This window comes from Dermochelys coriacea, chromosome 8 (assembly GCF_009764565.3).
Source record: "Dermochelys coriacea isolate rDerCor1 chromosome 8, rDerCor1.pri.v4, whole genome shotgun sequence".
Taxonomy (NCBI): Eukaryota; Metazoa; Chordata; order Testudines; family Dermochelyidae; genus Dermochelys; species Dermochelys coriacea.
Genome location: NC_050075.1, coordinates 10249402 through 10269649, shown reverse-complemented (window position 1 = coordinate 10269649; position 20248 = coordinate 10249402). Strand labels below are relative to the sequence as shown.

The following is a 20248-nucleotide window of genomic DNA, read 5'->3' as shown; positions in this document are numbered from 1 at the left end:
TCCTTTTCTTTTTGCGAATACAGACTAACACAGCTGCTACTCTGAAACCTAATAATAATAAAAAGAAAAGGAGTACTTGTGGCACCTTAGAGACTAACAAATTTATTAGAGCATAAGCTTTCCTGAGCTACAGCTCACTTCATCGGATGCATTTGGTGGAAAAAACAGAGGAGAGATTTATATACACACACACAGAGAACATGAAACAATGGGTTTATCATACACACTGTAAGGAGAGTGATCACTTAAGATAAGCCATCACCAGCAGCAGGGGGGGAAAGGAGGAAAACCTTTCATGGTGACAAGCAAGGTAGGCTAATTCCAGCAGTTAACAAGAATATCAGAGGAACAGTGGGGGGTGGGGTGGGAGGGAGAAATACCATGGGGAAATAGTTTTACTTTGTGTAATGACTCATCCATTCCCAGTCTCTATTCAAGCCTAAGTTAATTGTATCCAGTTTGCAAATTAATTCCAATTCAGCAGTCTCTCGTTGGAGTCTGTTTTTGAAGCTTTTTTGTTGAAGTATAGCCACTCTTAGGTCTGTGATCGAGTGACCAGAGAGATTGAAGTGTTCTGCAACTGGTTTTTGAATGTTATAATTCTTTACGTCTGATTTATGTCCATTCATTCTTTTACGTAGAGACTGTCCAGTTTGGCCAATGTACATGGCAGAGGGGCATTGCTGGCACATGATGGCATATATCACATTGGTAGATGCGCAGGTGAACGAGCCTCTGATAGTGTGGCTGATGTGATTAGGCCCTATGATGGTATCCCCTGAATAGATATGTGGACAGAGTTGGCAACGGGCTTTGTTGCAAGGATAGGTTCCTGGGTTAGTGGTTCTGTTGTGTGGTGTGTGGTTGCTGGTGAGTATTTGCTTCAGATTGGGGGGCTGTCTGGAAGCAAGGACTGGTCTGTCTCCCAAGATCTGTGAGAGTGATGGCTCGTCCTTCAGGATAGGTTGTAGATCCTTGATGATGCGTTGGAGAGGTTTTAGTTGGGGGCTGAAGGTGATGGCTAGTGGTGTTCTGTTGTTTTCTTTGTTGGGCCTGTCCTGTAGTAGGTGACTTCTGGGTACTCTTCTGGCTCTGTCAATCTGTTTCTTCACTTCAGCAGGTGGGTATTGTAGTTGTAGGAATGCATGATAGAGATCTTGTAGGTGTTTGTCTCTGTCTGAGGGGTTGGAGCAAATGCGGTTATATTGTAGCGCTTGGCTGTAGACAATGGATCGAGTGGTATGATCTGGATGAAAGCTAGAGGCATGTAGGTAGGAATAGCGGTCAGTAGGTTTCCGATATAGGGTGGTGTTTATGTGACCATCGCTTATTAGCACCGTAGTGTCCAGGAAGTGGATCTCTTGTGTGGACTGGTCCAGGCTGAGGTTGATGGTGGGATGGAAATTGTTGAAATCATGGTGGAATTCCTCAAGAGCTTCTTTTCCATGGGTCCAGATGATGATGTCATCAGTGTAGCGCAAGTAGAGTAGGGGCATTAGGGGACGAGAGCTGAGGAAGCGTTGTTCTAAGTCAGCCATAAAAATGTTGGCATACTGTGGGGCCATGCGGGTACCCATCGCAGTGCCGCTGATTTGAAGGTATACATTGTCACCAAATGTGAAATAGTTATCGGTCAGGACAAAGTCACAAAGTTCAGCCACGAGGTTAGCCGTGACAGTATCGGGGATACTGTTCCTGACGGCTCGTAGTCCATCTTTGTGTGGAATGTTGGTGTAGAGGGCTTCTACATCCATAGTGGCTAGGATGGTGTTTTTAGGAAGATCACCAATGGACTGTAGTTTCCTCAGGAAATCGGTGGTGTCTTGAAGATAGCTGGGAGTGCTGGTAACGAAGGGCCTGAGGAGGGAGTCTACATAGCCAGACAATCCTGCTGTCAGGGTGCCAATGCCTGAGATGATGGGGTGTCCAGGATTTCCAGGTTTATGGATCTTGGGTAGCAGATAGAATACCCCAGGTCGGGGCTCCAGGGGTGTGTCTGTGCGGATTTGTTCTTGTGCTTTTTCAGGGAGTTTCTTGAGCAAATGCTGTAGTTTCTTTTGGTAACTCTCAGTGGGATCAGAGGGTAATGGCTTGTAGAAAGTGGTGTTGGAGAGCTGCCTAGTAGCCTCTTGTTCATACTCCGACCTATTCATGATGACGACAGCACCTCCTTTGTCAGCCTTTTTGATTATGATGTCAGAGTTGTTTCTGAGGCTGTGGATGGCACTGTGTTCTGCATGGCTGAGGTTATGGGGTAAGCGATGCTGCTTTTCCACAATTTCAGCTCGTGCACGTCGGCGGAAGCAGTCTATGTAGAAATCCAGGCTGCTGTTTCGACCTTCAGGAGGAGTCCACCCAGAATCCTTCTTTTTGTAGTGTTGGCAGGAAGGTCTCTGTGGGTTAATATGTTGGTCAGAGGTGTGTTGGAAATATTCCTTGAGTCTGAGACGTCGAAAATAGGCTTCTAGGTCACCACAGAACTGTATCATGTTCATGGGGGTGGAGGGGCAAAAGGAGAGGCCCCGAGATAGGACAGATTCTTCTGCTGGGCTAAGAGTATAGTTGGATAGATTAACAATATTGCTGGGTGGGTTACGGGAACCGTTGTTGTGGCCCCTTGTGGCATATAGTAGTTTAGATAGCAACCATTTCCATCCCACCATCAACCTCAGCCTGGACCAGTCCACACAAGAGATCCACTTCCTGGACACTACGGTGCTAATAAGCGATGGTCACATAAACACCACCCTATATCGGAAACCTACTGACCGCTATTCCTACCTACATGCCTCTAGCTTTCATCCAGATCATACCACTCGATCCATTGTCTACAGCCAAGCGCTACGATATAACCGCATTTGCTCCAACCCCTCAGACAGAGACAAACACCTACAAGATCTCTATCATGCATTCCTACAACTACAATACCCACCTGCTGAAGTGAAGAAACAGATTGACAGAGCCAGAAGAGTACCCAGAAGTCACCTACTACAGGACAGGCCCAACAAAGAAAACAACAGAACGCCACTAGCCATCACCTTCAGCCCCCAACTAAAACCTCTCCAACGCATCATCAAGGATCTACAACCTATCCTGAAGGACGAGCCATCACTCTCACAGATCTTGGGAGACAGACCAGTCCTTGCTTACAGACAGCCCCCCAATCTGAAGCAAATACTCACCAGCAACCACACACCACACAACAGAACCACTAACCCAGGAACCTATCCTTGCAACAAAGCCCGTTGCCAACTCTGTCCACATATCTATTCAGGGGATACCATCATAGGGCCTAATCACATCAGCCACACTATCAGAGGCTCGTTCACCTGCGCATCTACCAATGTGATATATGCCATCATGTGCCAGCAATGCCCCTCTGCCATGTACATTGGCCAAACTGGACAGTCTCTACATAAAAGAATGAATGGACATAAATCAGACGTAAAGAATTATAACATTCAAAAACCAGTTGGAGAACACTTCAATCTCTCTGGTCACTCGATCACAGATCTTAGAGTGGCTATACTTCAACAAAAAAGCTTCAAAAACAGACTCCAAGGAGAGACTGCTGAATTGGAATTAATTTGCAAACTGGATACAATTAACTTAGGCTTGAATAGAGACTGGGAATGGATGAGTCATTACACAAAGTAAAACTATTTCCCCATGGTATTTCTCCCTCCCACCCCACCCCCCACTGTTCCTCTGATATTCTTGTTAACTGCTGGAATTAGCCTACCTGGCTTGTCACCATGAAAGGTTTTCCTCCTTTCCCCCCCCCCCCCCCGCTGCTGGTGATGGCTTATCTTAAGTGATCACTCTCCTTACAGTGTGTATGATAAACCCATTGTTTCATGTTCTCTGTATGTGTGTATATAAATCTCTCCTCTGTTTTTTCCACCAAATGCATCCGATGAAGTGAGCTGTAGCTCACGAAAGCTTATGCTCTAATAAATTTGTTAGTCTCTAAGGTGCCACCGGTACTCCTTTTCTTTTTGCCAGTTTGCAAATTAATTCCAATTCAGCAGTCTCTCGTTGGAGTCTGTTTTTGAAGCTTTTATGTTGAAGTATAGCCACTCTTAGGTCTGTGATCGAGTGACCAGAGAGATTGAAGTGTTCTCCAACTGGTTTTTGAATGTTATAATTCTTGACGTCTGATTTATGTCCATTCATTCTTTTACGTAGAGACTGTCCAGTTTGGCCAATGTACATGGCAGAGGGGCATTGCTGGCACATGATGGCATATATCACATCGGTAGATGCGCAGGTGAACGAGCCTCTGATAGTGTGGCTGATGTGATTAGGCCCTATGATGGTATCCCCTGAATAGATATGTGGACAGAATCATAGAATCATAGAATATCAGGGTTGGAAGGGACCCCAGAAGGTCATCTAGTCCAACCCCCTGCTCAAAGCAGGACCAAGTCCCAGTTAAATCATCCCAGCCAGGGCTTTGTCAAGCCTGACCTTAAAAACCTCTAAGGAAGGAGATTTTACCACCTCCCTAGGTAACGCATTCCAGTGTTTCACCACCCTCTTAGTGAAAAAGTTTTTCCTAATATCCAATCTAAACCTCCCCCATTGCAACTTGAGACCATTACTCCTCGTTCTGTCATCTGCTACCATTGAGAACAGTCTAGAGCCATCCTCTTTGAAACCCCCTTTCAGGTAGTTGAAAGCAGCTATCAAATCCCCTCTCATTCTTCTCTTCTGCAGACTAAACAATCCCAGCTCCCTCAGCCTCTCCTCATAAGTCATGTGCTCTAGACCCCTAATCATTTTCGTTGCCCTTCGTTGTACTCTTTCCAATTTATCCACATCCTTCCTGTAGTGTGGGGCCCAAAACTGGACACAGTACTCCAGATGAGGCCTCACCAGTGTCGAATAGAGGGGAACGATCACGTCCCTCGATCTGCTCGCTATGCCCCTACTTATACATCCCAAAATGCCATTGGCCTTCTTGGCAACAAGGGCACACTGCTGACTCATATCCAGCTTCTCGTCCACTGTCACCCCTAGGTCCTTTTCCGCAGAACTGCTGCCGAGCCATTCGGTCCCTAGTCTGTAGCGGTGCAGAGTTGGCAACGGGCTTTGTTGCAAGGATAGGTTCCTGGGTTAGTGGTTCTGTTGTGTGGTGTGTGTGTGTGTGTGTGTGTGTGTGTGTGTGTGTATAAATCTCTCCTCTGTTTTTTCCACCAAATGCATCCGATGAAGTGAGCTATAGCTCACGGAAGCTTATGCTCTAATAAATTTGTTAGTCTCTATGGTGCCACAAGTACTCCTTTTCTTTTTGCGAATACAGACTAACACGGCTGCTACTCTGAAACCTAATATTAATAATGTTAGCCTCAGAACCACAAATGACTGAAAACTGCCCCTTATTCCTGAGCACCTCAGTCGCACTAAATTCTACCAGGTAATGACATTTCAAAAGTAGCTCACAAGAAATGTGCCTCGCTAAATTACAGAGAGTCTGCTCTCCCCTAAGAATGGGATTTTTCCTTCCTTTGTTTCCTGGCATTCCCACAATCCGTTTTCCTCCTTGAAAATGTTGGCCCCTGCATGCACTTGTGTGATCTTAGTGGGACCCAGGAGTGTTTGCACATTCATCAGCCTAATAATCTGGCAAAACGTCAGTTCTTCAGTGAAAGGACACATGTAGGTGTTAAGTAAGGTTGGCAGAACAAGGTTATGGGTGAGAGGGCTCATGGAGCAGAAGATTGAAAATGCCACATGTAAGAGGAATAAAGATTAAATAGAATTAAATCTTGGAAAAGGGTCAAACATTTTAATGCTGAGTTTTCTGCGTGATACTTCTTGTATGTGTTTGATTTTCCTTTCCATTATTACGTCATTCCTGTGAAGAGAAAGTTTTGCTTACCCTTCTGAAGTGGGCTGTATTTTCCCATCTCTCTGTGCAGGTTTTGTAGTAATGATTATTTTCGTTGTTGTTTTGGATTAAAGCCCAGGATCTGAACCCTCCAAACTTTGGAAAAGAGGTCAACTCTAGATGTGAAGTTTGCAGCTCAGCCCATTTCTAATTAGAATAGTGTTTGTGGTGGGGAGTGGTGCGGGTGGGGGAGTTAAAAATGATTTGGGTACAGGGAATTGTGTGTTAAATTCCCTTCACATCTCTCCTGCTGAATATTGTTTCAGAGAATTAGTACAATAACACTTCCATTTTTAAGAGTTTTCTTTTTAAAGGTTAAAATATTCACAGGCATGGTTTTATAAAACATTGAATAATTATAAAAGGATGTCCTTATGTGTGTGCAATCTCATTGCTAAGAACAGTTATTCTGAGAAATTAATTTTCAGCATGCTGACTCAATAAAAAATTCATTAAAATCTTTTTATGGTATGTGGTAGAGATCTAATAACTTTTTGTCTTGGATGTCAATTATGTTAGATGGGAATTAACTAGTATTTTAATAAAAATTAATAGTAGCATTTACTTTCCGTTGAATGGGGTGAATTTGCGTGATGGTGCTGAACAATCTAAAGAGCCTAAGGTGTGTGTGTGTATGTGTGGTGAATGGATTTTATTTAAATATAATTGCATTGGCCTGGCAATTAAAATTATGCATTAAATCTTAATTTCTTTCGGTTCTTTTCTGGGGGGAAAAGTCAGTTGATATTCTTTTGAGCGAATATAAACATTGAAGAAGTGCATGACAAATAGATTTTAAAGTGGAATACTTAGTAGTAGTTTGCAAAAGCAGAGTTTTATAAAAGCGTCACATTCTGCTCTCAGAATTTGCACCTCTCTGGAGTCAAGCCAGGCACTGTTCTGAAGCATACTAGGGGTATGGAAACTACACCTCTGACCTCTCTGCCCCATTGCAGCAGAATCACAGCACTCAATTGTGCTGCTTTTTGGACTTTAGGTGTTTGTGTAGAAGTGTGGAGGGTAGCAAGTTTTTGGAGATTTGGGCTTGATTGACTGCAGTGGCCTTTGGATCAGACCATTAAAAGACAATCTGAATTTAACCTGGTCTCGCATTGTTTGGATGCTTTCACAAGGAAAACGAATAGCTGAAAATAGCTGACTTAGTGCTTATTGCATATCTCTGTCCCTCTGACATAAACGCCAACAGCCAGGTTCACCTCAGACATGTCACACACAGCCCTCCCCCTCACACTTCATGTTACTTTGAGGATAAAATCTGGTAGATTTGGACTGAACTGCCTCGAACAGAAGGTTATCTCTCTTCAGGCTTAGGTCATAGAATCATAGGACTGGAAGGGACCTCAAGAGATCATCTAGTCCAGTTCCCTGCACTCATGGCAGGACAAAGTATTATCTAGACCAGTGGTTCTCAAAGCTGGTCTGCTGCTTGTTCAGGGAAAGTCCCTGGCGGATCGGGCCGGTTTGTTTACCTGCCATGTCCATAGGTTCGGCCGACTGAGGCTCCCACTGGCCGTGGTTTGCCACTCCAGACCAATGGGGGATGCAGAAAGCGGTGTGGGCCGAGAGACATGCTAGCCGCCCTTCCCGCAGCCCCCATTTGCCTGGAGTGGTGAACTGCGGCCAGTGGGAGCCGCAATCGGCCGAACCTGCAGACATGGCAAGTGAACAAACTGGCCTAGCCCACAAGGGGCTTTCTCTGAACAAGCAGCTTTGAGAACCACTGATCTAGACTATTCCTGACAGGTGTTTTGTCTAACCTGCTCTTAAAAATCTTCGATGATGGAGATTCCACAACCTTCCTAGACAATTTATTCCAGTGCTTAACCACCCTGACAGTTAGGAAATTTTTCCTAATGTCCAGCCTAAACCCTCCTTGCTGCAATTTAAACCCATTACTTGTTGTCCTATCCTCAGAAATTAAGAAAAACCACTTTTCTCCCTCCACCTTGTAAGAACCTTTTTACGTAGTTGAAAACTGTTATCATGTCCCCTCTTAGGTCTTCTCTTTTCCAGACTAAACAAACCCAGTTTGTTCAATCTTCCCTCATAGGTCATGTTTTCTGGACCTTTAATCATTTTTGTTGCTCTTCTCTGGACTTTCTGCAATTTATCCACATTCCTGAAATGTGGCACCCAGAAATGGACACAATACTCCAGTTGAGGCCTAATCAGCGCGGAATAGAGCGGAAGAATTACTTCTCGTGTCTTGCTTACAACACTCCTGCTAATACATCCCAGAATGATATTCGCACTTTTTTTTTTCAACAGTGTTACACTGTTGATCCATATTTAGCTTATGGTCCACTATGATCCCCAGATCCCTTTCTGCAGTACTCCTTCCTAGGTCAGTTGCTCGCTGAGTATTGATGTATTAGGAGTACTGAATACTGTAACCTGTGCTTTTGACCCATATCCTTCCTTGCTGGTGAGGATGAGTGGAGAAGAAATGGGTCCATTGTGGCGGGGTTGGCAGTACCTTCATTAGTGATAGCAGGTAGCCAGCTTCTTTTAAAAAAGCTTTTGTATGATCATCACTCAAGCCCATATCCTCCCTTCATATGACAATCTGGTTAATTATATAGTGTCTGATCTCCTCCTGGTTGGAATTATTGGCAAGATTTTGGTGAGACAACTTCAGAGACAGTTGGCCCTTTGCTGACCTTGCTGGAAGCTAAATCCACCTGCCTGTTCCTCAGGGGGCCTAAATATGTTCACTATCTTTGTATTCAAGTGATCCTGACAAGAACAGCTCTGTAGATTGCAAAACCAGCAGCCCTTCAAAAGTCTGCAAGGTGAAAGCCAGTTGGAGCTTCAGAGATAAAGTGATGTTCAGAAAAAGATTACTGAGTTGTGATATTATTCTATACATGGTTTTGTGTAGATAGTGTTTATGTGCAAGGTGCATCTCAGTCAACCCAACTGGGGAGGGGGGTGTGTGTGTGTGTGTGTGTGTGTGTGTGTAAAGGGGACTGGGAGAAGGAGAGGAATAAGTAGGATGTGAAGTATGCACTAACCTACCACTTTCAAGTGATTTGCTTTCAAGTGATTTGCTTTCTTTTTAAACTTAGTAATTTGCATCCAATTCTTATCGCATTCTCCCAAGGTACAAAAGGTAGCACGATTTCTGTGATTCTTCTGTTTTGGGGCCGAGGGGCGGGGATTCAGGCTGTGGAGATGCTGTGCTGAGGGACACCACACCTAGCGCAATACTTTGTGGCACCATATTCTATCTCCATGTGCACTAGGGTGTTTGGATGAGGTGGGTGGCTAGTAAGACCTCAACTATGCTCATCCACTGGCAAAACTAGCACACCGCAGTTGAGAACATATTGCAGCCATGCATGCTTCTTACCACAAGGGTTCCATCCCCTTTCTGCAGGTCTGTCACATAAAGCCTGACTACAATGACCTTGTCCTGAGGACACAATTTGTTCCAATCTTATTTTCCTTCTATTCTTTCCTCTTTATTTCTACCTTCCTTCCTTGCATGCAGCCACCTTGAACATTTCTTGCTGCTTAAACTAATGGGAAATCCTGTCTAGTGATTTATTCACAAATGAGTCTAATCCTGCAGTCATTTCATGTGTGTAACTCCCCTTGAACAGGAGCTTGGAGTATGCACAGTTGGCACGTATGCCTAAACTGACCCATAATAAATCTAATATGTAGCAAATAATAGTCTCCTGCCAATTATTGTGTGCTAAATAAAAGGTTTGCAATACATCCCCACCATCCGGCTTGACTGTTAATAGCTTATTTTGCTGGTCTTGGAATCTACATTCCTATACTTGTTCCATAATACATATTTGATCAAAATAAATTTTTGCCTTCTTTCTTATATACAACTTCATTGCACATGAAATGAAACAGAATTGGGCATTTCTTTTATGCACTTTGGGTTTTACTAGGTGTATCTCTTCCGTAAACAAAACAATCCAGCAATTGCCTTTGTCAGAACGTTTACCAGATTCTCTAGCTTTCATCTTAAAAAACAAGCAGTGTTTCCACATTGTTAGAAATAATTTCACCCTCGTTGTTTTTATACGGTTAAATAATTATTTAATCCGTACTCCATACCAACAGATCTTGTCTTTTTTGCTTTACTAATGGATGCATATGCATGTTATGGTACGGTATATGAGATCACATTGATCAGTTTATCAAACATCAGCGTCATTAGTGGATCATTAGTTCTGGCTACTTCAGTGATTAAAAGTGGAGTTCTTACATAAGGGGCCAACTGTGTTATTTCATAGTAAGGGATTTAGAAGATGCTTATGCAAGCAGAAAGTTGAATCAGCATCACCATCCGTGCATTAAATTATGGCATTTTACAACAGAAGAATTCCTTTAAAATATGTTAGTAGGTATAGATAGGAAAAGTTGTATGTGGATTACCAGGAAGGGTTTAGCATCTTTAAATTACATGTTGACCTTTAAAGTGGTATACATGGCCAGAAACTCTCCGTATTTCTCTGCTGTCAACCTTATTTGTTCTACCTGTTTGTTGTACAAACCTCTTTACCTGCAACACTGGAAGTTGGTGGTGGATTCTGGTCTAGTTGGTTGTCCTCTTTTTGTTTGTACTGAGTAGATGTAGTTTCCTTTATAATCAAATATGCTTGACAATTCAGTCAATTGACAGGTCAAATGATGTCAATTGACCACCTATTTTTTGACCACAGTGAAATACTGTTAGATACTTCTACAAGAATGCCCTGATGTAGGTGGCAGCCTACATTTTTGATTGCATCATGGTGCTGTCTGTCAGCAAGCCTATTTAAAAGTCTGGATCATTCACTTTATTACATCCTAATGCCACTTGTTGGAGAAACATGAACTAATTGAAAGTTGAGCATCTTCATTGGCTGTAATCTTCTAGAGCAAGCAATGTATGTATGTTTACATATCTTTATTTGTATACCAGGAATCAGTGTACATGTTTGTTTACAAATCGTGTTTAACAAGTTAAAAGATGTGGTCTGCCCCCAAAGAGTTTATATCTAAATTTACTAGAGAAATGTACAGAAATTAACTCACAAGGAATGGGAGAGGAGCATTCAGTCATTAATCTTCCTCCCCTAACATAAAGAGAAAAGATGTTCTGCCATTAAGCTACCTGAAGAGTTAACCTGCTGCCTACCTAGCATGTGTGCATTTAAAAATTACTTTTTTCTTTTATAGTCGCTGTTTGTTTTGTTTGTTTTCCTTTCTCCTTTTTTTTGTAACTGTTCAGTCTTGAATAACATCCACATGTAAATGCTAACCCAAAGCTAAACAAGTAATAATAATAATTTCATTTGTAGAGCTCCATTTAATTTTTTCACATTTTTCTGAGTTAAAATAACTCTATTAAATAACTTGTTTTTGTAATTACGCATAAGGATCAGTCAAAGACTAAGGTTACTGGGAGACCATAGTCGTCTTCGTTTTTTTGTTTGGGGGGGGGGGTCATTCTAATTAATTAATGCTTTAAAATATGTGACCATTTTTTGAGATTTTGACAATATTTGACCGATATTTGACTGTTCAATTGAAGAGTTATTTTTGGAGCAGTGAAAGGAGCAACCCTGTTATCAGCTGAAAGTTTTCAAAAAATTTCAATGCCAAAAATTCTTAGGCCAAAATGAGGAATAACTTCTGGTGCGGGAACATTTATTACAACCAGCCAATGGTTGGCATGACACAGGAGTAACTCAGTTCCTTATGTTTCACTGCTACCAGTGAATATTTTCTACCTGGGTTACAACTTCTGTATCAGGTGCCCACTTAGCTGCTGACTGGTGGAATTCATATGCTTTGGCAGAAGGAGAAGCTATTCAAGAAATGCCAGGGGTTGCTGTACTTCTCTTCCTTAGCATGCTTTATTCTCCCAGAAGTTTCTTTATAACGGCATACGTATTATTTATCATTTACACCTACACCAAAACCCATCTGAGGTAAGAGTCCCTGAAAGTCCACACTTCTGCTTCTTGGAAAAGAGTGTGGGTTTGATGGGGTTTGGTTTGTTTTTTTTAAAGGAACTCTGCACCAGGACCTCCTAACAGCTTCTCTCTTATTCAGGCCTCTCCCATCACTATATCTGTAAAAACTTTATTTTCCTATTCTCCAACTCTTTGGCATTGACTTGTTCTTCCATTAGCTGCCGTCATCCTTTTCCTGTTAGCTTAACTATCTAGAAACCTATCAAATAAATTTGTTAGTCTCTAAGGTGCCACAAGTACTCCTACCTCAGTAGTGTCTCTTTTAGCTTTCCTCTCCAAATGTTTCATGTCATCACTGGCAACTTTATGAAATTCATCCGCTGATCGGTTTGAAGCTAGTAATGAAACAAAGCTGAGTTTATCTTAACCATTTTGGGGTCCCAAATCTTTTGTTTTCTCCCAACCAGTTGGAGGAAAACATGAGCTAATCTGAAGTTGTGCCTCCAAGGTATGTTTTGTTGAACCCCCAACTAAAACTCTTTGCTTAGGTGCATGATTTTTGAGATGGGTCTTGCCCTTTGGTTTTGATTTTGTAACACTTTTTACATCTTTTCAAATGTCTTTTTTACTCCTGCTCCTATGAAACACCTCTTCTATAGGTGTCCCTTCTGCTTTTCCTCTCATTACCTTTATCCTTGCTGAGTCTGTTCCATCTTTTCCCTCCTCTTTCCTTTTCGTTCTCTCTCCTCTATATCTCTCTCACCTCAAAGAAGAGCTGCTTATGTCGTTCCCATATTAGCAGGGCTGATTGCTCCCTTTAATCCATATTTGCTTATTCTACCAGTGTTATATGTGAAGAGCGCAGAGGGGAGTAGTATGTGATCAAATAGATCAGAGCAGGCTCAGTGGGGTGGGTCAGTTCCACCAGGCTGAAAGGCAACAAAGCAAAGTGATGGGATGTGACCACAATGCATGAATTTAGGGGTAATAATTAAATGTGAAATTTCTATATAGAAACAATAAATAATACTACTACTTTAAAATGTGTGCACATATTTACAATATTATACAATATTATTATGCAAACAATTAAAACATTAGCCTTCTATTCCTGAAAGCAGAAATGCATAGTGCACTGTCAAAATGAAGCTTTGGACCCATAGGAGTTGTTAAAACCAAGCGAGGTTGTTTAAATATGATCACACAGAGTTATGCTCTGCTAGATAACTAGAAAAGCAATTAAGGAGAATCCATCAATGAGAAGACCTATTGGAAAGAAAATGAAACCCAAGATTACTATTGTTTACCTTAAGCTTCTCTGGACTCAAATTACTTTTTGTTGTTTCCGTATTCAAACACAAAGACGAGCAATTTAATCTAATTTATGTCTTTTCAGAGCCTCCCGAAGGGGATGTTCATTTCCCAATCTCTTATTTTTACTCATCCATAAAAATGAATAGTACACTGGTCAAAAGAATACATCATTTTAATATGTTCCTTCAGTTACAAAGTGTGCCATTTGCAGTTTCTCTCCAAAGTTTTTTTTTCTTCTCTGCACCATTATGAGTTCTCCAAAAGACCATCCAAAACAAAATATGTATGTTTGTGATAAAGCTATCATTAGAACTTACATTGCATTATTTTTGTAAGGGAATATGGTCATGTTGGTTAGCTTGTCATTAATTCTTCTGATTAAAATGTATCTGCTGCATTTTTTGACTTTAACAAATGTACCCCCACACTGTTGGATTAAAGCAGATCTCAACAAAACCAGATAATTAGTGAAGTCATGTGTTGATTGTTTCTGTGGCTTTGAGAGTTCACCAAGGAAAAATAGATTTCCTAAAATGATTTCTGTATAGTAATTAAACTGTAAATATCTGTCAATGCAACTCCTGCTATCCATCCACCCCATCCCCACAGGTTCTATACTCCACATTTAATTTTAAAGATTAGATTGTGGATGGTTTAGCGATTGAAGAAATATCTATGGGAATTATTCTGCCTCCTTTTATTCACATTGAGTAGAACATTACTCCACAAGTACACCATTAAGGTCATAATTTGAGAATCTGATTGGTTGAAGGGAATTCTGAACCCATGCAATTAATAATTTGTTACAGACCTCTAAAGGGTGCAATATGCTACAACCCAAACCCTTCACTTTGGCTCCACCCCTACACAAGCCTTGTCCCCAGTGAGCCGCTCCTGGAAAGGAACAACTCAGTAGCAGCTTCTGTGATGCTTGAGTGCAGGATCTGCACAAAAGGTGAGGGGTGGGAATTCTTACTACTTTCCCCTCTACCAATCAGGCATGGCCTGGCTGCATATGAGCTAGACAGTTTAGCTCTTTTTCTCCATATTTGTCCTCATTTAACCAAAACTTATAAAGTCCCCAGTATTAAAATTTAGTACAAAGATTAAAAATATATCTATTCATTTCAGATTGTTTTGTGCTGTTTTTTGTAGCTACTATAATTATCCTAGTGTTACTAGGGTATTATCTACACTGATCCTATGCAGCTGCAGCCTCTTGAATAGCTGAGTTTGGCTAACAATCCAGTGACAGATAATGCAGTTTCAGAGATCCATGGGAACAAGGCTGAAGGACCATGGATCATGTTTTCTCTACATCTTATGGGCAATTACCATATGGATCAAAACACAGAAGTTGGCTGCTCACTATCAAGAACTAAGTTCTTTTCCTGCTGGTGGTGTGAGAATTTAATCCAAAATGATCAGGAGCAAAGAGCTAATGTTAGGAAATAAGAAAACTAAGTTTGCTGGAGGAGTGGGAGGTGCTGCTTGATCACATGTTTTTAAAATCAGAAAAATTGAGTATAGTGAAACAGTCTGAGACTTGCATTTCACTTCACAATGAGCAATGCCATTGTGTCTGTGTTGACTGTTGGACAAGCCTTGCAGAGGCTCACCCAAGTCCGACATTGGTGCACAGAGCAAGAGGAGAGCGGACTGTTCTTATTCCCTGCATAGCAGCCCACAGGGGCCGGAGTATTTGTTGTTAGATTGCTCCTTTGCCCATCGCAGGGACGCATAACAGATGCAGTGTCTTCTTTAGGCAGTAACTCCATAGAAGAGCACTGCAGACATTCATCTGCTAGGGGGGATATTCTTACACCAGGCCCCAAATGCATCCACCCTGTGCTCAGCACAGCTGCTCTGGGTTAGATCTAGAATGAGGATTTGAGCCTATAGAAGGTTCTGCTATTTTACCCTTTGCTGCGTTTACTGATTATGCAACATCATTACAAAGTACTTTCAGATTTGCTGGCTGGAATTCTGGGTCCCATTAGCTTGAACACTTTGCAGGATTGATCTTTCAGCTCTTATTGTGACATATCTATGTTTTAGATACATGTATGAAAGTTGACAAAAACTTGAGGCTTTTTTATTTACAAATACAATGTAAAAAATATAGGTGCATGGGACCAGACTGATCTCAGCTACACGGAGATGTAAATCTGGAATAACTCCATTAATTTCAGTGAAATTACACTGGATGCATACTGTTGTCATTGAGATCAGAACCTGGCACTGCATCTCCTCTTGCACTAGTTAATAATAGCACTTACAGATTTTTCTAGCATAATAGCAAAATGTTGTTATACATAAACTAATTTACAATTTATATTAATGTGGGGCCGAATTCATCCCTGGTATAAAACAATGGAATTCCATGGAATTATTGCAGGTATGAAGTTCACCCAGGATGTACTTAACTAGAGTTGACAAATATTGAGGAAATAGTGGATTTGATTCTTAGGTGCTTTTGAAAATTTTAGTTTAGATATAAAGTCTCACTGTCAAAGGTGACCGAGGCATGACATATATTCTTAAAGGTATGTATGTGTTGCGGCACTCAGCATCACTTCTTACTGATTTAGGAGGCTAATCTTCAATTGGATTTAGGCCCATAGGAGCCTAAATCCCATTGACTGTCAATGGGTTTTGGCTTCTAAGTGCCTAAATCCCTTTTGAAAACGATAGACTACTAAATCAGTTAAGCATTGCAACCCTGTAAATAGCTTTACAAATCTGGGCCTAAAATGCTTTTGAAAATGGTACTCTTAGCCAAGCTGCAGTTAACACAAAACCCAAAAGAAACAAAAGTGGCTTTATGCCATCTTTTTGACTCCTCTGTTCACAGGCTGACTGAGATCTGTTTTGGCGTTTAGCACAAATTAAAACGTCTTCAGGTCTTCTCTAATTTATGCCCAGCTACCTATGGCCCCAAAGGCCTGTTCTAAAAGCCAGAGTACAGTGGCATGCCAGCCAAATCCCCTACCCTAGAGGCTGCAAAGGAGTGCGTGCAACCAGTATTCTGGCTTCTGCTCAACTCAGGGATCATCCTTTTCAGTGGGAGTTCCCAGCTGGCCAGATCTGCCAGCCTTATAATCACTTTGTGCCAGCAGACCAGCTCAAAGGGCCATGGCAGACTCAAGAAATGAGCTATTGTCTTCTAAATCAAATACAGTTTAAATCTCTTAAGGTTAATTATATTTACAGCAGTATTATTTCCTTATATTTTCCTAGTCATTTTTTTAATCTAATTCATTAAAAGGGATTAACATTCTGTTTTACATGCCCATTTTTTGATGTTCATTGCTACCATGTCGTCTTTGCTGTGAAGTGTAAGTGTCATTGATCTAAAAGGTTGAGACTCAGTTTAGCCCTAAAGTCAAGAATAGCAAGCCCTGGCATATGTGTGTGGTAAACAGTTTAATTTGGTCAATAGTTTAATTTGGTTTGCAACTTAATGACATTTTAAAGAATTCAGTGGCCTTTCTGTTAGGCTGTCTGCCATCATTTTTTCTTTGGCATGGCAAATAAAGGCTCACTAACTCTAGGAAGGCGCAGGTTTATGCGATGCTGCCAGCATTGGAGGCTATCCTGGGCCACAGATCTGCGCATTCCTTAGCCACGGGGCCTGTGATTGCTGAGCCTTTCATTTCCCCTTTGTTATTTACTATCACTCCCGCGTTGTCTTCAAAATAGAGGAACATCCCGTCTTTTCTCCGGTACGAATTCCGCTGCCGAATTACCACTGCCGGGTGTACCTTCTTCCTGAGTTCAGGCTTGCCCTTCTTGACAGTAGCCATGACCATGTCACCTACGCCAGCAGCTGGCAGCCTGTTCAGGCGCCCCTTAATCCCCTTCACAGAGATGATGTACAGGTTCTTGGCACCTGTGTTATCTGCACAGTTAATCACAGCTCCCACAGGAAGACCGAGGGAAATACGGAATTTCGCACCGGACGAACCACCACGTCCTCGCTTGGACATCTTGTGGCTACAAAAAGAGAGATGTCCAAGCGAGGACGTGGTGGTTCGTCCGGTGCGAAATTCCGTATTTCCCTCGGTCTTCCTGTGGGAGCTGTGATTAACTGTGCAGATAACACAGGTGCCAAGAACCTGTACATCATCTCTGTGAAGGGGATTAAGGGGCGCCTGAACAGGCTGCCAGCTGCTGGCGTAGGTGACATGGTCATGGCTACTGTCAAGAAGGGCAAGCCTGAACTCAGGAAGAAGGTACACCCGGCAGTGGTAATTCGGCAGCGGAAATCGTACCGGAGAAAAGACGGGGTGTTCCTCTATTTTGAAGACAACGCGGGAGTGATAGTAAATAACAAAGGGGAAATGAAAGGCTCAGCAATCACAGGCCCCGTGGCTAAGGAATGCGCAGATCTGTGGCACAGGATAACTCTAGGAAGAATTGTCATGAAACATGTCCATCAATCTCCATAAAGAAGCATTATGCTGTAGATTTATATTAACTCTGAAGTAAACGCAGCATAATTGAACTGAAATGTGTGTAGCCCCTGATAGCCTTGTCTTGAGAAATCCTCATCATTTCCAGCTTTAGTTCTTTTTGTGTAGTCTTAATTCTTACCTTGCATTTTCTGTTACCGTTCTTCAATCTGTAGACAAAGCTGGGTATATTATTTTGAGGAGCTCCACGGAGAAGCCTGTATTTCTTGCCTAAAGAAAGGGAATACATGTGACTTGGCATCAGCTAAAGCACACACATGAGGGTGCAGCCTATCATCTAAATGCCACAGAGTCACTTCTGGTTCAGTTGGCTGTTGTTAGCCCTGTCTAGCAAAATAGATCATAACATTTCATATTGCTAGTGCAAGATAAATGTTACAGTGGGTGCACTTAGAAAGTTCATTCTGATTTTAAAGTTCTTGCCAATCCCAGTAGTCTACAAATTTGGCTATCAGGAATATTGATAGACTTGATACTGCCTCTGAAAATACCAATGTTGTACATTGGTATTGATACAGGAATTACACCCTACCATGTAGCTACATATCCTGCACTCTATGTATAGTTTGGGAAATATGGGGATAAATGAAGCTTTGTAAATGGCTTGTTACCTTGGATTAAGTGAGCCACTGTAAAGTCCTGATTCAAAGTTCACTGAAGTAAATGGATAGACTCCCCCTGAAGTTCAATGAACTTGGGATCAGACACTATATGCAGTGAGTGGTGTTACTCTTTCAAGTTTTAAAGTAATTAGTATATCCTCCCTCAGCCAATTAACTTCTTAAAGCATGCATTTCTCTTGTATCTGCAGTGTTGTTGTAGCCATGTTTCTCCCAGGATATTAGAGAGACAAGGTGGGTGAGGTAATATCTTTTATTGAACCAATTTCCTTTGGTGAAAGAGACCAGCTTTTGAGCTTATACGGAACTAGACCTGAAAAAGAGCTCTGAATAGCTTGAAACCTTGTCTCTTTCACCTACAAAGTTGGTCCAATAAAAAAAAATTACATCACCACCTTCTCTGTTGCTTTCTTAATCATGTCAATGCAAATACAAGGATCCCACTGCACTGTGTCCTGCAGAACCTGCCAAAAATGAGATTAAAATCCCTCAAACCCCTATGGAACCGTATCAAGATCCCTACCCCCAACTTTGACACTGAGGCTCAATGGAGAGTCACATGGAGCACTTCCACCGCTCAAAACAAACAGCTTGTCATTCATCCTGTTGAGGAACCACCGGGTTTTGATTTATGTCGGAAAGACTGGTGCAGATTGAATCGCAGCAGGACATCTCATGGGAGATGTGGACAAACCCTCTTGAAATGGAAAATGAGGCAAATACCTGTATATGCCTGTGGTCACCGGGCACAAACGATAGAGCACATCATATTTGAATGTCCCCTTTGTTCTTTTGCCAGGGGTATGAAGGATATTCACCAGCTCACTGCTTCGGCAATGTGCTGGCTATCAAACCTAGATATAAATTTGTAGTTGTTGCTACCTACCCAAGGTGTACAAAAGAAGATGACTACCTTCTGTCATTTCTCTCTTGTTAGTTTAGATTCAGGGATGTCTTTCGGTCCAATCATGCAGTCCTTGTGCATGGGAGGGGCTCTTATTGATTTGAATTCCATGCCTGGAGAGATTGTATGATCAGGCTCAGAATAAGTAAAGCAGAACTGCTCTGCTCATCCTTATTAGCCATAGCATAAGAACCAAGATTTGTGTCTTTGCGATCATTATTTATAACAAATGAAATAAGACTAACTAAAGTATTCTTAGAGAGACAAGGTGTGTGAGGTAATATCTTTTATTGGACCAACTTCTGTCGGTGGATGAGACAAGCGTTTGAGCTAACACAGAGCTCTTCTTCAAGTCTGCATCTGTGTAAGCTCAAAAGCTTGTTTTTTTAGCAGTAAAGTTGGTCCAGTAAAATATATTACCTCATCTACCTTGTCTGTCTAATATCCTGGCACCAACATGGCTAAAATACTCTTGTTGTTTATAACTACTTTAATTCCCAGTCTTTTCTATGAGCTCCCTATTTTTTAAGCTTATGGTCATAAATTTAAGCCATAAAATTAGTATTCACCATCAGTAAGAGAAGTTGTGGGACATCTCCACATCCATTTGAGCTTGGAGATGCATTCAATTTTCACATTATCTCACTTTCCCTCAAGATCTAGAGACCTAAAACTCATTGGCTGAAATCCTGGACCCACTAGTCAGTGGGAGTTTTGCTATTAACTTCAGCAGAGCTGAGATTTCACCAGTTGATTTTGAATGAGATTTGTGCTCCTCATTCACATAGCACTTTTGAAATCACCAGCTGAGGGTGGATACTATGAATTCTCATTGTCAGTCACAGTGGTTTCTTTTTGCAGAGCATACTGCCTCTGCTAGGGATTGAGTTGTATTCACAGAAAGATCAGTACACAGTGCAAGATAATCTCTGTGCTTAGCCTCTGGAAGCCTTTGCCTTACCCATTAGAAACACTGGGTCAATATATTGAAATGTAGAGTGAAGGAGCTTTGTTTAGTTTCATTCATGTTTACCTAGTACCTGAACACATTTTAGCATAACTATATCCCAGGCTGGCCAGGCCTGTCTGAGTGAGAA

General features: G+C 41.7%; 3 protein-coding genes across 5 annotated transcripts in view; 2 read left to right on the top strand and 1 right to left on the bottom strand.

The window, feature by feature from the left end:
• The window catches only part of SPOCK1 (SPARC (osteonectin), cwcv and kazal like domains proteoglycan 1), a 513799-nt gene that overhangs the window by 212876 nt on the left and 280675 nt on the right, over positions 1-20248 (top strand). The window lies entirely within an intron of this gene.
• LOC119860270 (60S ribosomal protein L23-like) lies at positions 16698-17141 on the bottom strand. Its single transcript, XM_038413767.2, has one exon. It carries the CDS (start codon positions 17139-17141, stop codon positions 16719-16721), a length of 423 nt encoding a protein of 140 aa, XP_038269695.1. The 3' UTR covers positions 16698-16718.
• Positions 17163-17603, top strand: LOC119860813 (60S ribosomal protein L23-like). Its single transcript, XM_038415003.1, has one exon. The coding sequence runs from the start codon at positions 17163-17165 to the stop codon at positions 17601-17603; it is 441 nt and encodes a 146-aa protein (XP_038270931.1).

Coding starts and splice junctions, on each gene's coding strand:
- LOC119860270 (XM_038413767.2), bottom strand. CDS start 17,141: ATGTCCAAGCGAGGACGTGGTGGTTCGTCCGGTGCGAAATTCCGTATT.
- LOC119860813 (XM_038415003.1), top strand. CDS start 17,163: ATGTCCAAGCGAGGACGTGGTGGTTCGTCCGGTGCGAAATTCCGTATT.